At 45.1% G+C, this 22,214-nt stretch overlaps 1 protein-coding gene across 3 annotated transcripts; it reads left to right on the top strand.

Annotated features, from left to right (window-relative positions):
- Positions 1-567: 567 nt before the first annotated feature.
- On the top strand, positions 568-21,858 carry DCAF12 (DDB1 and CUL4 associated factor 12). 3 transcript variants are annotated; one of them, XM_027889386.1, is made up of 9 exons: positions 568-830; positions 1,738-1,992; positions 10,104-10,310; positions 11,503-11,563; positions 14,596-14,789; positions 15,877-15,942; positions 16,154-16,316; positions 19,738-19,922; positions 20,662-21,858. In XM_027889386.1, the coding sequence occupies exons 1-9, from the start codon at positions 750-752 to the stop codon at positions 20,818-20,820; spliced, it is 1,371 nt and encodes a 456-aa protein (XP_027745187.1). In that variant the 5' UTR covers positions 568-749; the 3' UTR covers positions 20,821-21,858. The 3 variants fall into 3 exon arrangements, with proteins under 3 accessions (XP_027745187.1, XP_027745188.1, XP_027745186.1); XM_027889387.1 differs by lacking the exon at positions 568-830 and adding an exon at positions 1,268-1,364; XM_027889385.1 differs by lacking the exon at positions 568-830 and adding an exon at positions 1,498-1,645.
- Positions 21,859-22,214: the final 356 nt, after the last annotated feature.

Below are 22,214 nucleotides of genomic sequence, written 5' to 3'. Positions count from 1 at the left end.
ACCCCACGGATGTGGAGACCCTCAAGCAGATCTTTGTGTTTGTGAGTGACCCTGAACAAGTCAGTCGAACCGCCCCCCGATCCAGTGGATGGCTCAGTGGAGGGTTGGACATGAGGAGAAGTTTTCTCACAGAAAGGCTGATTAGATACTGGAATGGGCTGCCCAGGGAGGCGGTGGAGCTACTGTCCCTGGAGATGTTTAAGGAAAGGCTGGACATGGCATTCGGTGCCGTGGTCTAGTTGCCATGGTGGCAGATTGGTCACAGGTTGGACTCAGTGATCTCAGAGGTCTTTTCCATCCTATTTCGTTCTGTGATTCGGTGACCCTCTCCCCGTTACGGGACGCTTTTCTGAGGTTTTGGGAAACCTCCCCCCTTTCCCAGAGGGAATCCCACCCACCCCCGCGCTGAGCCCGCCCCGCCGCCAGGGGGCGCCACCCCTCTGCGAGCTGGCGACGCTGCCATGGCAACGGCGAGCGGGCGTGGCCAGCCCGGCAGCAGGGGGTTGCCGGGCAACGGCGCTGCGGGCGTGGCAGGGCCGCCGCCGCCGCCGCAAAGCCGCGACGAGACTGTCGTAAAAACAGGAGCCAAAAAAACCTCGGTGTGCCGTAAAATGCCGTGCGGCGCGGGCGGCGGGGCCTGAGGGACAGAGCCCGGCCGGTCCCGCTCCCTATGCCCCGAACCGCCCCGATCCGCTCCATGTGGGGCCGCTCCTCGCCCGCAGCCGCTGCCGCAGCATCGTCCTTCTGCTATGGCTCGGAAAACAGTTAGCAGGAAGCGGAAAGCGGCGGCGCCTGCCGCCGCGGGGCCTGGGGGGCTCCAGGGGGAGCAGGTGAGGAGGGAGGGGGGGCGGGCGGGGCGGGAGAAGCGCTTGTTCCCGGCGGGGTGAAGGGGGATAAGGCCCGGTCCCCGGCGGGGGAGGGAAAGAGGGAGTGAGAGAGAGAGGGAGGGAGGAGGGGCGACCCTGTCCAGGGGCGGTGGTGTCCTGGTGCGGGGGTGGGTGTCACTTGGGGAGGGTGCCGGGAGGGGGCAAGGGGTGATGAAGGGTGGCGGCCCTGGTCCCAGTGTCACTTGGGGAGATGTCCCAGGTGGGCCGGGGTCCCGGGGAGGGGCAGCCTCGGGTCCCAGTGTCACCCCCGGTGTCACCTGAGAGGGGCAGCCCCGGCTCCCGCTGTCACCGGGGGAGGAGCAGCCCCGGGCCCTGATTTAAGGCGGGCAGCACAGCCCCCGTCCCGGGGTAACCCCCTCGCTCCCCGCCGGGCTCGCGGGGCCCCGTTGGGCTCGGCCGTTCGCGGTGCCCCGGCCCGACGGAGCGATGGTGCCCGGGCAGCTCTGGCCCGGCCGGAGGAGGCCACTGGGCCCCGCGGTTGGTGTCACCCCCGGGGTGGGACCCCCGAACCTCCCGGGATCCGACTTCTAAACCCGCCCCTCTCCCGTTCCGGGCGCCCTTCCCGTTTCCACGAGCAAACGGCTCCCGAACGGTGCCGAGCGTGCCGAACGGCCGCGGGCTGTCGTTGGTGCCATCGCAGCGTTACTGCTCCCTTAGCAAATGTTTATATGTTTAATTCCACGCTACTAAGGGCCCTTTCGGCATTCCGGGGCTCATCTCCGCGCAGGGTGTTCCGTGGGTGGTTTGGAAGGCTGCAGGTTTTCCGCCGGGAATATCGTTGAATTTCGGAGGGCGGTGCCTAAAGTTTGTTCCAGTCGCTTTATCCAGTTTCCATCTTTATTTTCCGCAGTATGTGTGGGATCACTCGGTGCACAAAAGGAAGAGGCTCCCCCCGGTGAAGAGGTCCCTGGTGTACTACCTGAAAGGGAGGGAGCTCCGGATGCAGAATGAGTCCAGCTACCACCGCCTGTTGCACGGATACGCAGCCCAGCAGCTCCCCAGCCTCCTGAAGGAGAGAGAATTCCACCTGGGAACCCTCAATAAAGTGTTTGCCTCCCAGTGGCTGAACCACCGGCAAGTGGTGTGCGGGACGAAATGCAACACGGTGAGTGCCGCCTCCCGTGGATTGCTTTTCCCTCTGACAATTGCTCCACCTCCCCATATGGTGCTTAGTGTAGTCCAAGTGTGTGGACTGCCAAGGAAAACTTCAGGAAGTGCTTTGGAGCAGGGTCAGAATTGTGCAGAGTTAACTGTGAGTGAAGGCAGTGCTCAGGGACGAGCTGTTGTCGTCTCAAAGTGTGGCAGTCACTGCACACAGCACCTGTCTGATCTCTGCAGAGCCACTTAAGTCCCTTTGCTGGATGGAGAGGAGCAGTGGGGTTGGATCTTTTCTCGTGTCCTGCAGGTGGGAAGTTCATGGATGGGCATTAGCGTTTCTAAATGATGGCTGTCAGTGCCTGGCAAAACTGGCTGCTAAAAGTCCTTTTTTTCATTTATACTTAGTCTTACACAGTTTTGTTTTACGTACAGTTCTGTGCTGATGACTTTTAGAAGTTGTTATAAAACTTGAACTCCAGATATTTGAAAGAGTAGCCAGCAATGTTCTAAACATTAAAAAAAGAATTTGAGATTTTCAGACTTACCTTTTGCTCATTGACTTGGTAATTCTTCACTCTAAAACTGCAGTGTTCAAATAGCTTTTCTTCTTTATCTATCTATATATAGATAGTTCTGCAAAAATATGAAGTTCTGCAAAAACTGAAAGCTCCTCAGGCTCTTGAAGTGATGCTTTGAAACATTTTAGGGGAATATTAAAACGGTGTCCAGGTGGATTAATAAATAGAGGAGATGATACTTCTTAGGTGAGATTCTCTCCACCTCAGTTGGTAACCCAGGCAAATTCATGTGTGAAGTTCCAGTTTAATTACTGCAAAAGCCGAAACTGGTCCTTTGCATGTTGTTTAGTGCTACAGAAATGAACCAGGCTGTGCAAGGAATGCACAGATCAAGCAGCTCTTAAACCTCAAAGTGTGGCTGTGGTTGGTTCTTTGCCTCGATTTCCCTTTTTTGTGCCAGAGCCACACTCAGTGCTCTGACCAGCAAGGGGCAGTGGGCTGGTTTTTTTCCATTTCAGATGTTCACAGTTACACAGCAGGAGGCTCTCGTGCAGTAGCTCTTAAGAAGCAAGGCCTAACTGTAAAAACAAAGCAACCTTTTAACAGCAATGAGCCCAAAATAGAACCTCTCTGCCTACTTTCTCCACGTGTGTTCCATCTCCTCAGCCAGTCAGCAGCCAGCACTGGTCGCGGAGCAGCTTACAGGAGACAAACTCCTGCTGAAACGCAAGCTCCCAAAAATCTTGCTTACTCTAGCAAGATGACTGCCTGTTTTATGGAGCTGCAGTGATTTCACTGTGTTCTGTAGCTTTTGCAGCTCCAGCGCAGCTTCGGTGAAGATAAATGGACAAGTGGGTTGTTAACGCAACCTTGCAGAAAATTGTTTAGGACCAAACAATCGTGGAGCTGGAGAGGGATTCAGCAGTATTGTTGTTCCCTCTGCACGTGCTGCAACCAAGTGTGTGCTTCCACAGCCAGACTTAACGTTGCAGACAGACCTCGTCTGTCACCGAGCAAAAAGAAGTCACTGCAGCTTTGTGAAAGGTGGTGTGTGAGTTATGAGCACTGTAATAGTTGTACTTTGTTTGCCTTGTGTCCACATTTGAGCAAGTAGAGCGTTAAACTCCACACTCTAATTATGAGATTCCTCTCTCTCATCTCCTGAGCGAGCGACCTAATAAAGAAAAAATTCCTTTGCTGATTCTCATGTGCCGAAGTTGGGAGTAAATCTAAAAACACCGTGGTTGACTTCAGTGTGGTTTGCTGCATTGGAGTTGCACTTAATTAAAGTTAATGCAACAGAAAAATATAAACTGTGGCAGTTATTTTAATCAGAGCTTGACTGTGGCACTGAACGCTTTCAGCATGTAATTTATAAATTGCCCCTGGCTGTGCAGTGCCAGAAGGATTCACTATTCTTAATAACAAAACAAAAATACACTCCTGTTGTAAAGGAGGAGGATTGGGTTTAGTCACCTGGCAGAGCTAGTCACTATAAAGACTGATAAGAATATGTAGCTCTCCATCAATTGCACATTTTTAATGAAGATTACAATTTGTTTAGTGATGTTGGGTAACTTTTTATCCTTAAAAACCCTCCTAGGGTATGATTGTGTATATGAAATATCTTTATTCTTCTCCACTGGATCCTGGATTGCTCACAGTTGAGCAGCTGTAAATCAAATATTTGAGTTTCTTAAAAGTACATCCTTTTTCTGATAGATTTAGAGTTATGGGACCTATATGCAATCACTTGGACTTTGCTGAGGCAGGATTCCTGAATGCAAAAATCTCTTAGACCTTCCATGCGCGGGCTTCTCAGTGTTTTCCAAATTCAAATGAAGGAACACATGAACTTAGGAGAGGTGTCCTGATAGGCATCTGAATTACCAAAGGCTGATGCCATGAAGTCTCAGAAGAAGATACTGACTGTAAACTGCATCTTCTGTTCAAGCTTCTTGAACAGAAAAAGTCTGAGACTTAGGTAGAAGACAAGCTTATGGCAAACAAAAACACTGAACACAAGAGGCCTGTGGTTTTTTTTTTCCTCCTTACTATTTCAGGAAATTACAAAGAATAAAGTATATAAAGTCTGAAAAGCAGTTTTAGTAATCATTTTGTAGCTTCTTTTGTTCCCTTAGTTATGTATATGCATTCAGGATATAATTTTTTTCCCAATTGTGGAGCTTATTAGTGCCTGAAATTCAGTTCATGGGGTTTTTTTTCTTATTTCAGGCAGGCCTGATAGATGTGTTTGTGTTTATCTTACTGAATGCCCAGGTGGCATTTCCAAGGGGTACAGGGGTTGGTTTCTGAATGCTGGCTGATACCTTTTTGCTGCCTCCAGCTCTGGGGTCCCAGCACAGGAAGGACATGGGCCTGTTGGAATGAGTCCAGAGGAGGGCACAGAGATGATCAGAGGGATGGAGCAGCTCTCTTATGGGTAGAGGCTGAAAGACTATTGGGGTTGTTCAGCCTGAAGAAGGCTCTAGGGAGACCTTACCTTATTGCACCTTCCAGTACTTAAAGGGAGCTTGTAAAAAGGATGTGGACAGACAAATTGAACCGAGCCTGTAGCAGCAGGACAAGAGGTAATGACTTTCAGCTAAAAGAAGGCAGATTCACACTAGATACGAGGAAGGCATTCTTTACCATGAGGCTGGTGGCACAATAGAGTGGGTTGTCCACAGTGCTGCTGGATACCCTATCCATGGAAACATTCGGGGCCAGGTTGGATGGCTCTCTGAGCAACCTGCTCTAGGTGAAGATGTCCCTGCTCACTGCTGAGTGCTTGGTCAAGATGACCTTTAGAGATCCCTCACAACTCAAACCCTCCTATGGTTCTGTATTTTGATCTTCACCAGCAAGCAGACATATGATACCAGTTTGATAGTTTAGTCTTTAAAGAGTCTGTGTTTCTTTGGGGCTTGGCGTGTATTAGAAAGTCTGTATTGCCGCAAACCAGAGGAACCTGATGCCAAGCGTTTTATGAACAGAAAGGAGAAATGTTTGCAGTCTGAATAAGAGTCAAGGCTGAGAAATGGGAAAAACGTATCAGTGCTACTCAGGTGTGACCAGCTTTAGCATCAATGCAATGACAAAATAAGCATTGTCTTGGTTTTGTTGTTTTGTTAGCAAAAAATTTATTTGATAGAGGACAAATGCTAATTTTCCAACTGGGCTGAGGGTGAGATCTTTTTGTGAGCAGCTTCAGCTGGTCCAGAGTTGTCCTGTTGCAGCACTGGATATTCCCACCTTCTCGTTCTGGCTGGCACTGATGTACCTGTATCAGGGGAGTCAGCTGGGTCAGCTTGCTGCTGTGTGAGCAGACAGGTTCTCCTGTAGGGTTAGTTTCACCAGAGGCACAGATATGATCCAGCTGACCCTGCAGCTACCTGAGCACTAGCTGCTGTCAAAGGGGTGATCAGACTGTTTGAGTGGGTGAGGAGGAGGCACTTGGATTTTCGAAGATTGGCTTAAGCCAGTTGTGAAACTTTGCTGTGACTGAGTCCCTCTTAGTGACTATTTTTAGCAGAGCAGTGTGCTTATCTTGGGTTTCTTTCAAATGTGTGAATGACATTAGTATGAATGACAAGAATGTGCCCCTGACTTCTGAGAGCAGGGTGTGAAGAGCACTTCTTGGAGGAAAAATGAGCAAGTCTCTTTTATGAATATTCCTTGTGCCTTGTAAATGTCCATTCATCCCGCTCCTGTTCAACAAGGGAAAGTGCCAGATTCTGCACCTGGGGTGAGGCAACCCCGATTGTTCATACAGACTGGGGAATGAGATGCTTGAAAGCAGTGCCGTGGAAAGGGACCCGGGGGTCCTGGTCAGTGGCCAGCTGGCCATGAGGCAGCAGTGCCCTGGCAGCCAGGAGGGCCAACCCTGTCCTGAGGGCACCAGGCCCAGCATCACCAGCCAGGCGAGGGAGGGGATTGTCCTGCTCTGCTCTGCAGCCTCACCTGGAATATTGTGGCAGTTTGGGGCACTGCAATATGGGAAAAATAACAAGCTCTTGGAGAGTGTCCAAGGAGGGCAATGAAGGTGGTGAAGGGCCTTGAGGAGAAGCCCTATGAGGAGTGGCTGAGGGCACTTGTTCTGTTCAGCCTGTAGAAGAGGAGACTGAGCGGAGACCTCATTGCAGTGATCTCCTCTCTGTATCACTGGTAACCAGCAATAGGACCTGTGGGAATGGCCTGGAGTTGTGTCAGGGGAGGTTTAGGTTGGATATTAGAAAAAAGTTCTTCACCCAGAGGATGGCTGGTCACTGGAACAGGCTTCTCAGGGCAGCAGTCACAGCACCAAGGCTGATGGAGTTCAAGAAGATCTCAGGTGGGATTCTTAGGATGCCCTGTTCAGGGGCAGGGATTGGACTCCATGATCCTTGTGGATCCCTTCCAACTCATCATATCCTGTGATTCTGTGTAATAATAAAAACAGGGTGGCACCCCTTATTTTTGTTCCAATTAATTTGTAGAATCAACTAAAAGATAGGATAGGGCTGCCTGTTTATCTGCTGTCCTTTGAGCAGGGGCAGTAGCAGAAGACAAGAGAGCGTCTGTGTGCTGCCTTGAAATGGCATTTCATAGGCCTCTTTTTTTTTTCATCTTGCTGTTTGAAGTTAGTGCTTTCAGTTGAAGATACACAGGAAGGGAATTTATTTTTAATGAATTGTTAGCTTTCTGGATGTTTTTTTTCCCCTCTAAATTATTGTTCCCGAAAGGCACGTCAAAAAATGTAAGAATGGACAAACCTGTCAAACCATTCTGCTCTCAGTTTTGCGTGTAAGAGACGGATGGATTTTGCAGTTCAGGCTCTGGTCCCCAGTTCTCTGTTCCCTGCCACCGTCTTTACTTTTGGCAAGCTGATTAATGACATTCCTTAGTCAGTGGAGTGGGGCAGTTTCGTGATTAACTTGTTAATAAGCAGGTTGAGAAGAGGAAAGCCACGTAGTAATTGTAGGCGAGCCATTTGCCAAAATGACTTCTTGCCGCTTCTGCAAGCCAAAAGAAAAGTAAGCACGGAGCTGTTAATCTCAAGGGGTGTGCAAAGTAGGGCCAAATCGTGAAGATGCATGGCTCTGACAGCTGCAGTGCCTGGCCACGCCTGTCTGCCTTGATCCTGGAGCGATGGCACTGTTGCAAGCTGTGTGTCTAAACTGCTTTAAAAAACCCAGAGAGGGAAGATGGATTTCTCTCTGCCGCGTCATCCAGCCTGTTTCCTTGTTAGAACAAGGTTGTCACGCAGAGAACACTGTAGTGAGTCTGATGTTTCTCACAGATGAGGTGTGGCCCTTGGACTTCTGGCAGATGGCCAAAGCAATCCAGATTTGGGAAATCCTGGATGTCAATTTACTTGGCACACTAGTGGCTGACATGCAATATGTTTCATTAGCAGGAGGAACTGAATTTTGTGCAAAGCTTGAAATCAAGAGACAAATATGCACAGTTCAGTGTTTGGAGGTTGATGGGGGTTTATTAGATGCAGAAAAAACTTTGCGGGCTGGTTTTTCATTTCTGTATGAGTAGCAGTGAAAAAAATTCTTATTCCTGCTTGAGATAACACAGAAAATTACTGTAGGTTATCAGGACATTGTCAAGACTTCGTGTCCAGGCTGCTTTGGAGTTGTTTGCAGATGTACTTATTTCAAGAGTAGCAAATATTTTGTATTTTATTTACTTTAGAGTTTTTAAATCTCTTCAAATGGTATTCATTTCTGCACTCTTATCTGGGTGCCTCTCTTGTTTCTTAGCGTTTCTCCCTTTATGACTTTAGAAGTGTCTAACAACTGTTTGGCTTCTCTTGGCTTATTGTGCTGGCTTTACAGGGAAGATTTCTAGACAGTGGTACAACTTTCAAGTGCAAGCTTCTGGTTTCCTGTCCTGCCCCATGTGATGCAAGAGTCTCAGTACAAACAGACAGTGCTTGCTTGTTTTATTCTAGGGAGGTGGTGGTTGTTTTTAAACTACCCAGAGTTCCTTACCAAGGCGGGGAGCAGTTACTGCTCAGACCTTTCACCAGGTGTCTTCAGGCTGTGAACTGCATTGTAAGGCTTGGGAAAAGCGAGGAGTGCCTCCCTCCAACTCAGCTGCATCTCAGCCGCTGTCATACCCCACTCCTGCATGCAGAGTAAAGAAGTAACCATGAAAATGCAGTCCTTGTAGGATCAGTCTGTTCTAGGCTGCTGCTGACAGCAGAAAATCACTGTGAGTTGAAGGTGATGCACAATTCTAGACACAACACACAAATAGCAATTAACAGATTTCAGCTTTCTCTGTGGAATGTGTTCAACGTACCATACTTTATCAGGCTTTTATTTGACATTAATATTCTACTAGTTCAGTACATCAAGTAATAAATATGATTCTAAATTATTTGGGTGATTTTTTCCCTTATCATTCTGTTAAAGAACAGATCTGCAGTCTGTAAGAGTTCACCAAAAGCAGCTTGTTATGTATAACTTATCTCTGAGAACCCCTAGATTTTTATTCTGTCCTTCTAGAAATGTCTGGCAATTGCAGAACATTTCCTGGAGATGTTTATCTTTTAAACTGTATTGAGATTTTTTTGTTATTATTGTTGTCTCCGGTTCACTTCCAGAGGCTCGGGGACAATGTTCTTTGGTTATAGAAGGAACAGACTTAAGGTGATGTGAAATTTAATTATAATCCTAGGCTATGATTCTACATCATTTTCCTTTCTGCCAAGTCAGCTTCAGGTCCTCCATTTCCTTGCTTCACTTGTGTTCCCTCACAGTCTTTGTGTCCTCTGTGGGACATGTTTGACTGTTGGTGCAGCTGCCCTCTGAACACCATCTGTGAAACGACCCAGCCCAAGAACCTCCCAAATGAAAGTGCACTTTGGCAGTGGATGTAAACCTTTATTCTGGCTTAAACTACAACCCCGTGGTTGTATATGTTTGAACTGTCATAGCTCTGGCTACAATGTCTGTTGGAAGAGTTGTAAGGCTTCATAACAGAGTTTTCTGACAAGGACAGTGACATCTACTCCAATTAGTAGACCTTTTGCAGGATGAGTTATGTAGCTAGGTATGTTTTTTTCAGGTGTTTGTGCTGGCAGTGCTGTATTTAGTTACCATTTCCTGTGTATTGTCAGAAAATAAACTCCAAATGCACAGATTTATAAACTGTCGGTCTGCCAAAGCCAAAATTTCACTATGTCTTCTCTGGGAGGCAAGAGACTTGTTCTGAGCCCTGTGGGGCTTACTGGCTCTTTTGGGGTGGGTCTCTTTCTCACTGTGGCACAGGGAACCTGAAAAAAATACTGTTTTGTCATACTCAACAGGGAAAAAATTTATATTCAAGGGTTTTGTTAAATAGGAAGCCTCATATGACAGATTTCTCTTTTCTCCCTTTCATTGCTGTGAAAATCAAATGGGGTGATTGAAATAAAACCCACTGCCATTGTTAGTTTACTGGGTTTGAGAAGGAATTTGTGCATTTTTCAGCCATAATGGAAGTATTTGTATATTTCAACTAGAAAAGAATATCAGTTCAAAATAGGGAGGATATTTGACCATCTTGTTTTTCTTATCTGTTCCACGCCGACTTAACTTGTCTGTTTGGTTTTTTTCCCCAGTTATTTGTAGTCGATGTCCAGACTGGTCAAATTACCAAGATTCCTATTCTGAAGGATCGTGAACCGGGCATGGTGAACCAGCAGGGATGTGGCATTCATGCCATCGAGCTCAACCCCTCGAGGACCCTCCTGGCCACAGGTGGAGACAACCCCAACAGTCTTGCAATTTATCGCCTGCCTACACTCGATCCTGTCTGTGTGGGAGATGTAAGTGGGAGTACCTGGGGAAGGTTTATTCTGTCACTTACAGGAACCACCACTTTGAAGTGGGTAAGGCCGGAGCAAGGTTAAGATTTGGGAGTGTTGTAATGGAGAGTAAATTGCTGAAAGCCTGAAAATGTTCCACATTGAGTTGTCATTTTTGACACAGTATCTGAGTGAGTACATAAACATGTGGGTGGATTCTCAGGATTCTGAGTCAGATTCCTTCCTCACCCTCATTCGGGTCTATTTCAGATCACCTTTAAGCTCTGAAAATGTAAAAGGTCCTAAATGCTAAAGTCCAATTGTGGTGATGACCTCTCAAGCTAGTTACAGTGAAAAAGCTCTTCTGGGAAATTTAAAAGGTGATGCAAGTTGTTCAGATTTTCCCCTTATCCAGTGCAGCTTACAGATGTATTCCAGAGGTGAAACTTGACTTTGAAGGTTAGTTCTGACTCAGTGGCTTGTGGCAGTTTGGTAGGCTCTCGTACTGGTTTTATTTCTGAAATGTCCTGAGGCCTTTTTTTGAAACAGCCAGTCTTTTAAAAAAACTTGAAATTAGTAGAGTGGTGTCCTGTGAGTGCTTCTCTCTCATTTCTCCTTTTTATTCAGGACTTCATAGGGGCGTTAGCCACAGCAGCAGAGGTTGGGTCAGAGTTCTGCAGCAGCAGATAACCAGCTGCAGCAAGGCCTGACTCTGAAGATTTGCGTGACTTGCTCTTCATTTGCATGACTTTTTATCTTTTCAGACAGAACTAGAGCCTTGTGGTCTTTTTTTTTTCCACACACACGTTTTTCACTTCCTAAAGAAGAGATTCTTGAAACATTAGTCTGTAGATCATGTATCATAAACACAAGATTTTGGTTACTTTTATATTAGGATGTGCATTTGCAGAAGTAAAGAATGCTGCTTTTGAAATGGAAAATCAGAGTCCTTAGAACTGGGATCAGTTTGTCCTTGGTCAGAGGCCTCTTTTTCCAACACCTGGTTGCTCTCTATTAATTATACACTTCAAACCCCAATAAGTCAAAGTTACTGCTAGGTACTTAAACTGCTCCAGCTTGATACTGGAACCTTTTTTTTAGTGCAAGTCTGTCTTTCTGAGTTTGAACTAAAAATCCAGGTGGAGAACACTTGTCTGCTTTGAGACTACTCTAGAGTATTATGGCACAGAAAAATCTGTCTTTCTTCTTTTAGGATGGACATAAGGACTGGATATTTTCAATTGCGTGGATCAGTGATACTATGGCTGTTTCTGGTAAAGTCAAATTTTTATTCCTGTTTTTCTGGTTGGTCGGTGGGGGTTTTGCCTTTCACTTTTTGTTTTAAGCTTTCCTCCTCTCCAGAATTTTATGCTGAATTACAACATTTTATGAGTCTTCAGAAAGCACCTCTGTCAGGGCATTTAAAGCCACTTAGAACTACCGAGGGTGTTTAAACACTTCATCTAGATTTGATTTTTCTTAGGATCAGAGAGAATATTCCTGTGTTTCTAGTAGGTGTTGCCATGAGGGGATCTTTAAACACAACAAGTTACAGGAAAGGGTTTCACATAAGAGGAATCTTTTCAAGAGGAGTTTTAGTTATCAGTTGATAACTGATAACTTGGAATAAGTTGGAATACTGCAGAGCAATATCAGTTTCCCGAAGTCCTGTGACAGACTAATTAAACTCTCTTTTTTCAAGCTATCAGTACAGTTGTGTGTGTGTATATATGTATATGTTCACGTAATAGGAAAACTCAGTTACTGACTGTTTAGTAACTAATTGGATAATCAGTGTAACTCCATAAAATATTAGTTAGAAAAGGGCAGCAATACTAACAGGCCATTGCACTAATTTAGCAGTGCCTTCCTGTGCTGACAGGGTGTAGTTGTGTTCTGCACGCAGAGTTGTCAAGCTGCAGGTGACAGAAAATCATAACAGTCTTACATAAAAGTCAAGCCCTTGAACTGTTAGTGTTGTTCAGCAGAAGTTTTTGTTTTCCAAAATCAAAAAGTCAATCCTGGAACTTGATTTTTGAGTTTAACATGAAAGTTGATCCTTTCAAGTCTCTACCCCAAATATCTACATTTAAAAATCCCGCACTATCAGCTAGTAAGCTTGAAGATGATTACAGATATCCAAGGGAAGGAAAGATAGGGATCCAGTGGAATGCACAGCTCCCAATGTGTTCCAAAGGTGAGAGGTGGATGTGTGAGTAAAAGGCTGCTGTGTTCTGTGTGTTCTCAAACATTATGAACTTCAGAGTTCAGCAAAATTGCATGTGTGGTCCTTGCAGCAGGCAGGACGTAGCTTCCAGTCTCCAGATCTGAGACACCAGGGAAAACTTGTTGAAAGTAATTAAGCAAGACTGATTGCTAAACTGATCTCTTCAGAGCTCGCAGACAACCCTAATTAAGAGATAAAAAAGACAGTGAACTTCTGACATGGTTTTAATCTTGTAGATTTCGATTCCATCTGTATCTGAAAATACAGAGTAGAAATACTTGAACTCCAGACATCAAGGGTATAGGAAATAATTTTATCTGATTTAAAAAACTAAATGCAAATTTTTTGTTACTTTCTTGAGGCAAGTTAAATGTCACAGGAAGAAAAGAGTCCTTTGACCCCGTGGCAGATCACACCCGTCTGGTTAAGAGATTGGACAACGCCTTTCTTGCTGCAGTCAAAACTGTTGAAAGAGGACTGGGGGCTTATTATTCCTTGTGCTTGTTTTAACTTCAACAAGAACAGGGCAGGACTCTGTAAAACCTTTAGCAGTCTGTTTCAGTAGTCCATAAGTCTAGTCCATAAGTCAAATTCTTGACTAAGCAGCCATAGCTAAAAGAGAAATACAAGTCCACTTAACTGTGCTGGCTGGGCAAAAAGATTTCCATGGCAAGAGCTTTGGATGAGATGAATAATCCCCAGGATGTCATGATTTTAGGGAAGCAAATGATACTCTGCTTGGCTTCAGGGCTAACCAGTTGAACAACATACATGGGCCTTTTCCCCTGCCAGGGGAGACTGACAGGGCTTTTAACAGGGAGAGCTTCATCCTACAGCACCTCTAGACCTTCAGAAATTCTACTGCTGAGTATTCAGCGTCCATGACGAAGAAGATTAGGTGGCATTAAAACCAGTGGCATAGAGTGGAGTGGCAGGATGTTGTGTCGCGTGCTGCCTGCTGCTACGCAGGTGCCATTAGGATGCTCCTTTTGTGTTTGTCTCTAGTAGGTGATAGCAGCAAATGCCTGAATCCATCCATGAGGAAGCAAAACCGCTTCTCCTGTGCTGGACAATCCATATTGTAACAAGGTGTTCTGCTTAACTGTCTTTGCAGCTTTTTCTCTGTGATGTAGCAAAGCCAGTTAATTTAAGAGTCTGGTGTAAATACTTAGTCTTTTCTGGCATCTTCATTATGAATTCCCTTTGACAGAAGGAGGCATATATTTTTCACATAGAAAAGAAATTGAGGTACCTGTCAAATCTGTCAGAGCTGACTCAGATGGAAGTGAGTTGCCTAAACACCAGAAGGGATGGGTATAAGGCCTTGGATTAGGACTGTGTTGATCTGTGAACCAGGGACATTCAGCTTTCTTCATCCGATATTGCTGCTGTTAGTGATTCATATTTTGGAGTAATGTCATCACATTCAGTAAAAAAAGTAAAATGAGTTCTTTCTTGTTGAACCTCAGGTCCTATGTTACATTCTTTAAACGAGTGGCCCATTTTAGCAAAATAATTTTTAAAATAGATTTCATTCAAAGGGGTACAAATTGTGCTCTGAAATAGCTGTTTCTGTTCAGTTCAAGAATGAGTGTGTGCTTGTCCATAAGCATTCTGATAGAAATCAACTGAACCCAAATAGGCATAAACCCAACTGAGTTTTGGAGGGGTTTTTGCATTGGTTTAACAGGTTGTCGATCTTGGCCTTGGTGCACCAGGCTCAGGCTGAACCCAAAGGCTATTCAGTCACTTCTGAGTCAAGTCATTCCATGTGTGAATCTCTAATGGTGATTCTTGTACAGGGTGGTGGTTTCTGATGCATCCTGATTTAGCTTGGAAACAGATGAGGTGATTCCATTGGCTTGGAAAGACAAACAGCTGATAATGAGTTCAAACGTTACGAGCTTTGGAGCTCAGTAAAATCACATCTTTGTTAATTAATACATGGGCACCAACAGTGTGTTCAGTTAGATTAAATTAGTAGTATCCTTTCTTTCAGACCCTACTGTTTCTTCCTTTTTAAAGAGGGGAGTTACGTGTACGTGAAATGGACTGTTTATTTATGGACTATTCGATTAGGTTCCCGGGATGGTTCGATGGGTCTCTGGGAAGTCACGGAGGATGTGTTGTCCAAAAGTGATGCCAGGCATAACCTCTCCCAAGTTCCTGTCTATGCCCACATAACACACAGTGCTCTGAAGGACATCCCCAAGGAGAACACCAATCCTGACAACTGCAAAGTCCGAGCATTGGCCTTCAACAATAAGAACAAGGTCAGTAAGATAAGTAAGACAGTTGAGAAGTCCCAAAACTGTCCTTATGTATTAGAAAAAAAAAAAAGTAATCTAAATTGAATGTACTGGAGAAGCAAGCTAATATTTTTTTTCTCTGATCCTTTTGCATTCTTGTCTTCACCTGCTATGTTTGCTTCTGTCCCAAGTGAATGGAGGAATCTAGGAGAAAAAAAAGATGTTTTCAGAAGGCACAATTTTCCTGTGGGTTTGATTAGGATGCCTGCAGGCCTCCTAAGCAGGGGAGACAAGGAGTATTTGCAAGACGCAAATAAAGTGCCAAAACATCTCTTGCAGCTTGAATCCTCAATTCTTGAGTGCTCTTGCTGCTTTCCTTCCCCCTTTGTGAAGACCAGCTAACTCTTAGCAGTTCCTGTTTTGATGTTTGAGTCCTTTCTGGATTGCTGGGCAGGTGAGGTGCCTGACTCACAGGGCAGGCACCAGTGCTCGCTTTGGTGTGATTTTGTTGGTGTTTGGCAAACGCTAAACGCTAACCTCCCCCATGCTAATCTCCCGTTATTACTAGTGGGAGTAGCAGTTCATCCTCCCCGCTTTTGTTTTCCCTGCCCTCAAAGAACAGAGAAGGTCTGAAGCGAAGGTGGGTGTGCTCTCAGAAGCACAGTGTTCCTTGTAGGCTGTATTTTTCACAGTAGCTACTTTAGTTACTTACTACTCTGGGATGGAGATTTCGTGAAGCTTTTTCACTATAGTGCCTCTAGTTCTTCAGGGTTAGAATCAATGTGGGACCTGCTGAAGAGAGATGTCACCTCTAGCTTGTGCTGTCTAATAACACATTATTTAATTTTCTAACAACATTTACGGTTTTGAAAGTTGTTGTTTCTTATTTACGCTTTTATTAATTGTTATTCTGCCTGGCATCTTTGTACTGTATTGTATTCTATAAAGAACACTATAAAATGAAAATGTGTCTTGATAAAGCCTGTACAGGATTGTGGATGAGTTCAGTCCAGAGTGTGCAACTTGCATAGTTGAGAGTGAGTTTGTAAGGACATCTGTAATACAGAAACTAACTCTTTTTTTTTTTTTTTTTTCTTTCTCCTTTTAATAGGAGCTGGGAGCAGTGTCCCTGGATGGGTATTTTCATCTTTGGAAAGCGGAGCTCACACTATCAAAGGTACTCTTCTGTTTGTTCAGATAAGGCACCCCACTGCTTTCAGGTTGTTTTTTTTTGTCCTCTGGGTCAGGTTATATTTTTGCAGTCAACTTATTTTTCAGCTGCATTTTGAGTTTTTTTTCACTGCAGCTTCCTTGAACGTAGCTTACAGTATTGTTCTATTGACATCCTACTGTTGTAACGGATTGATTTTTATGTTTTCTCTTTCCAGTTACTTTCCACAAAGTTGCCATACTGCAGGGAGAACGTGTGTTTGGCTTATGGCCAGGAGTGGTCAGTGTATGCAGTAGGATCACAGGCACATGTCTCGTTTCTGGACCCGAGGCAGCCTTCCCACAATGTTAAATCCGTCTGTTCCAAAGAACGAGGCAGTGGTAAGAAACCTGTCAAGAGGTGCTTCCAATGATTTTCTTGCAGAAGTAGCTGTTAAGACTGCAGTAAGTCAAGATTTTAATTAACAGGAAGGGTTTTTCCTGTGGCAGGCTAAATAACTAATAGTGTATATATGTAGGCTTTGCTTTCGCAACAGTGTTCCACAAGCAACCAACACCAGATGTGACAGCAGCTCTGAAATCTAAGGAAGGGGCAATATCAGTGCCTTTATTATCAACTAAATTATAACCCATTTGAATGTTACTGGACTTTTAAAAGTGTGCATTTTACTTCAGCATATTTTTTACTGTGTCTTATTCTATTTTAATTCATCTAGGACCAAATCTAGTCTTTTTGCCACTCTTTATACTGTTCTTGCATTTTTCTCTGGGAGTTAGAAAAGAAGGCATGTTGTCTGCTCTGTGCTATCGTATTGGGAGTCTGTGCTGTGAGGGAATCCTTGCTTTGTAATTTTACAGACATGAGTGAAACTCCTGGTTTTCAATGTAATTTGAGTGCTGTTTCTTTTTCTCACATGAAGGCATTGTGTGCAATTGAACCTTTCACCTGAGGGCTTGCAGGATCCATGGTTCCATAAACTTTGTACCATACCCTTTATTATCAGGCATGAGAAGGCACTGTGCCATATTAATCCCAGACTAATAAGTTGCAGTCCTTACATAGCTTGGCTTTGGACATCCACCTCTTCCTTGGGCAAGTTACCAGAAGAGGATATACGTAGGCAAGGATTTAGGAAAATTTTACATATGTAGTTAGAGAACAGTGTTGTCTAGACCGGTGTCAGGGTCTGCTTCTTTCACATGCGGGAGAAGTATCTGTCACGTCAGGAAAGATCACCTCACACATCTTACCAGCAACGCTCCTTGTCCTGACCTGCTGCCAGTGGTGGCTGAAAGATTCTGGCTTGAGTATGTGACCATCCCTGCTGGGGGGATAATTTGTGTGTAGAGAGTATCTCCAGGGCATCTCTGGTTCATGTCTGGAGGAGGCCTTTGTTCAGTGCTGTTTTCTGTGCTGCACAGTAGCTGGATCTTTTTATTTGGCTTGGTGGTGGAGGCACGTAAATAACAATCATTCCCAAGGTACTGAGTGTTTCATCTATCTGTCGATCTCCCTGGGGCTTGGAATGGTGCAGCACCTCTGGAGAGCAGGGTCTCTATTGATTTGTGGAATAAAATCTGACTTCAAGTGATTTGAAGTAGTACCTGAATGTGCTTTAAGTTTCCAAGAGCACCTGGTGAATGTGGTAAGTTCATTCGGTTCACTGCTGTTGTACACAAAAGCAGGTCAGAGAAAGGTTGTGGCTTAGCAAGACTGGAACTGGAGCTGATTCTCCCTGTTGAACCCTGTCTGCTTTACCTGAGGAGGCAGTGAATGCTTTTTAGTGCATCTTGTAAGTGTTGCTTTTCTTAGAGCTGTGCAGGGAAGTGCAGACCTGGACTGTAGGTCTTGATCCACAAAAGCAGCTGCTCTCTGCTCATGTGGCAGAGCAGTGTCCTGTGCTCTTGACTTTGTGTCCTGCAGTCAACAGTGCTAATGCAGCTGAGGGAGCTGGGGTTGTTTAGCCTGGAGAAGGCTCAGGGGAGACCTCTTCACTCTCTACAACTTCCTGAAAGGAGACTGTAGCCAGGCAGGGATTGATCTCTTTTCCCAGGCAGCCGTCAGTAAAGACAAGCTCTGCCAGGCAAGGTTTAGGTTAGATATTAGGAGGAAATTCTTTACAGAGAGAGTAATCAGGCATTGGAACGGGCTGCCCAGGGAGGTGGTGGATTTTCCATCCCTGGAAGTGTTGAGGAAGAGACTGGATGAGGCACTTTGTGCCATAGTCTAGTTGCTGTGGTGGTAGTGGATCAGGGGTTGGACTTGATGATCTCAGAGGTCCTTTCCAACCCATCTGATTCTATAATTCTATGACTCTGTGTCTGCTGCCTGTGTAGGACATGCCACTGCATCTGCATTTCCTTCTGAGATCTACCACTTAAAAGTGGGGCTGGATTTGCTCACCTAAATAGCCCAGGTCCACAGGTGGTAGAGTGCTGAGAATGTAGGAGAGTTTACCGTGATCAGCTCTAGGCACAGGTTGTGCTTTTAGTTCGATAGGAATTGTTAATCTGGGGTTCTTCAGCCCCGTAGGAGCCAATTTGAAGAGCTGTTTTTGAAAGCCTGTTCTAAATATCCTATTAGCAGTGGGTACATCACTTAAGTTTTTTGGTTAGAGAAATATCCACAGGTATTCTTCATTTTACAGCTTTTTATTAACAAATTCCACTGAAAAGTATATGCCATCTGCCTTCATACTCCATCACCTGTTTCTGTGAAGTAAATGTTCTTCTGGTTTTGCTTGTCAAGAGCACTTCTAAAGCAAAAACAAGAGGAAGTCCACTCTTGTGCCTTTCTCCTTTTATCTAAGTGACTGCTCTTGCTGACTGTGGAGGGCTTGAAGTGTGTTTGCCAGAGCCAGGCTCATGTACTAGGGGTGGGGGGAGGAAGTCTGCAGCTTGCTCAGGTGCATTTGTAATTCTCTGAGTTAAAGTGGAGATTCTGACATGAATCTGGTAAATCTCCTTCAGCAGGGGTGACTTGCACAGTAGTTTCCCACTTATTAAACCTGCAGCCAAGACTTTACCTCATACCTGGAGCAGGGCAGTGTGGCCTTACCTGTTCTAAGTGTGTGTCATGGGTGCTGGTGCCCGTGGAAGGATGTTTTTAGTTAGGATTCTCTACAGAGGGGAAGGGGGAACTCCCTGGCTGTACCTGCAGCTCCCAGGTGTCGTCTGTCCCATGCACTGCTTGATGTATTCCAGGATGTTACAAGTTCAGTCCCACTCGGTACAGTGACATTTGGCATGTGGATGTAGCTGGCAGAACTCACTCTTTTCCCCTCCTGTTTAGATGCTTCTTTAGGCTGTAATTCAGTGGTACTTCAAAGAGGCTTAAAAAGCCCTTGGGTTTTTAACCTGGCATTACGTTGTGCAGGAAGGAGAAGCGCAGATCTGGTGGAGTTTAATCTGCACTGAAGAGTTGTTTGGAGTAGAGTCCTTGCACAGAACAAACCTTTTTGCACAATAATAGAGATGAGAGGACACTTTGGAAATTGCAGATTCCTACATACAGAACAAAGATGCTCTTGACCCTAAATGGCTTATCTGGCAGAGCTGCGGCCTGTTGAAGGTGAAGGTTCTTACTGTGTCCCCCTGGTGCGGCCAGTGGCCTCAGAGGAGCAGGGCATTAGTGTGTGTCATCAAAGCTGCTGTTTCAGCAGTATCAGTGGGATCTGTCTGCGCTGCTCCGTAGCAGTTGTGGAGAACACTGGAAGGTAGTGTTAGACATGAAACAACAGCCCTGCAGAGCCAAAGCATCCCTCTCCCTTACTGCTCTGTCTGTCCCTTCTCTGTTTGACAGGTATCCGGTCGGTGAGCTTCTACGAGCACATCATCACCGTGGGAACGGGGCAAGGTTCCCTGTTGTTCTACGATATCAGAGCCCAGAGGTTCCTGGATGAAAAGCCCCCCCGTGCCTGCTATGGATCGAAGCAAAAATTAGGAGGAGGTGAAATTTTGAAGTTGACAACTGGGAAAGGCTGGCTGGTGAGTAGGTTGTAACTGTAGTAGACCCTTTACATAGGAATACTGTGGGGCTTGAGCCTGTTCTTCTTGTGGTAACGAGAGCTGTGGTGTGAAACGTGCCCCAGTCAAACAGGGATCATGTAACCAATAACTAAGAATGAAAAGCAAGAAGTGCTGCAGAATTACTTTCTACATAAGCTTTAGGAAGGGGTGCTGAAGGTTAAATGCCTGAGTGTGAGGCATACTAACTTCTGTTCTTACACACTGATTCATAGGTGAACTAGATTTAATGTTTTTATATTTTCAAATGTAATCTAACTCCTAATTTTCAGAACCTCAAACAGAAATAGTCTTCCTTTAAAGCTGTGCTAATCTAATGCGGTACTCAGAGCAAGAGAGATTAAATTTGTGTGCAGTTTTAGAAACTGTGGCTTCCTGAGGTAATGCTGTGGCAGGCACTTGAGTTCAGTTTCCTATATGTTATCATAAAGCAGTTAATGGCTTTGCTTAACTTAGCTCCATTACCTTTTATATCATTTTGATGTCCCTACCCTTCACCTCCCTCTTACAGTGCTTGGCCTAAATGTCCTCAGAAAAGGCTTCAGGACAACTCTGATATCTTTTAGTTGATCTATATGAAGCTTCAGGAACATTCAGAGGAAATACCTCATTTTAGGCTCTGAAAGATACTTTCTGCTTTTGTGAAACAGGGTATTGGGTTTGTTTGGCAACAATAATGATCTAAACTTTCCTTTAACAGAACCATGATGAAACCTGGAGGAATTATTTTTCTGATATAAATTACTTCCCAAATGCTGTTTACACCCACTGCTACGACTCGTCTGGAACGAAACTCTTTGTGGCAGGAGGCCCCCTTCCATCAGGACTTCATGGGAATTATGCTGGTCTCTGGAGCTAATGATAACTCTTCATAAATGCTGATCTTTACACAGATTTCCACTTTTCTTTTCCTTTTTTTAACAACAAAATTGTGTGATGCCATTGATCCCTGATTTAAGCGCAAGTTATTTTTTGGCAGAGTTTTCTGTTGGTCTCCAACAGTTTTGTACATCTTTTTGAACCAGTTTTTTGCTTTAACCTCCTTGATCCTTTATATGAAGGGGTTTTGAAGTCCTTTTTTATTGTAATTACTCCAAATGACTCTTTCCCCCCCATTTAGGCTGTCTTGGCCATGTGCCCCCTCCCCTACTTTGCTGTGAGGTAGGATTCCTTTCTTATAGAGTGGTTGCTCCTGGGCTTTCTGTGAAAGTCTGGGGGCTGTGTGTGTGCAGGTACTTCGTGTCAGTTACATTACCTGGAGTGAGGACTACTTGTAATTAAAAAATATTAAAAGTATTTATAAGAGATAAGCTACTACTTTATCTGCAGAGCCTGGCCCTGGCCTGGATTGATCTTATTTTTTAAAAGTACAAGTCTAATGACACTGTTTTTACGTAGAGTGATATGGTTATTTTAAGCTGTACTCACTGGAGCCCAGGCACAGATTCCCCCAGGGTATTGCCCATCATGTCCAAAGTGCAGGAGTTCTAAAAAGTGCATTTGTATTTGAATGGTGGTTTTCAGCAGTGCCAGGAGCAAAAACTGATCTTTTGTTTCTTCACTGCGCGTCCCAGGTATCAGCTTTTGCGCAGCTGGAGTTTGCAAAGGCTGTTCTGCAGCGTGGCTGTAGCAGGGTGAGGTTACATTGAGGGCTGCAGAGGTGCTGAGGGGAAACGGGGGCTGGTTATTCAAAATGAACTAAATCTTATCTGTTTTCCAGATGAGCCATGGTTTCTGACTATGCTGTTGGGGTAGCTCATGAGCTTTTCCTAAACTGCCCAAAAACCCAGGACCCTTTTTTTATGCCAGGTTCTGGAAATTTTTCCCGTTTTTGCTGTTCTGGTTGGCCACCTGCTCTAATAAGCCAATGGAATAAATAAACTAATTTTTTTTCTACAAGATTAAAGAGTGCATCTTGGACTTAACTAATGCAAGTGTGAAGCTTTCCATGTAGGAGGATAGCTCGGTGTCAGCCCACATTGTGCCACATATACTGTAGGAGAGGCTCGGGCGTTCCCCAAATCCCCTGCTACCTTCTGCTTCCAGGCTCCCGTGAACTTCACGTGGGACTGGGAGGTGAGAACAGGTCCAGTGCCCTTCAGGTCCAGCTGTGAAGCATGTGCATCCGAGGGTGGTGGTCTTACTCAATACCCAGCTAAAGTGCAGGTCTCCAGGTGCTCCTCCCTTTGGCAGGCACCAGACTCTCAGCTTGTTACTGATGCCTCTCTCCTCTGCTGGGATGAATGCCTTTCC

Source organism: Empidonax traillii, unplaced genomic scaffold, assembly GCF_003031625.1.
Source record: "Empidonax traillii isolate 1590-97213 ecotype Southwest subspecies unplaced genomic scaffold, ASM303162v1 scaffold262:size680716, whole genome shotgun sequence".
In the NCBI taxonomy this organism is placed as follows: Eukaryota; Metazoa; Chordata; class Aves; order Passeriformes; family Tyrannidae; genus Empidonax; species Empidonax traillii.
Note: the sequence above shows the minus strand (reverse complement) of the source record. Positions and strands in the feature narration are given on the sequence as shown.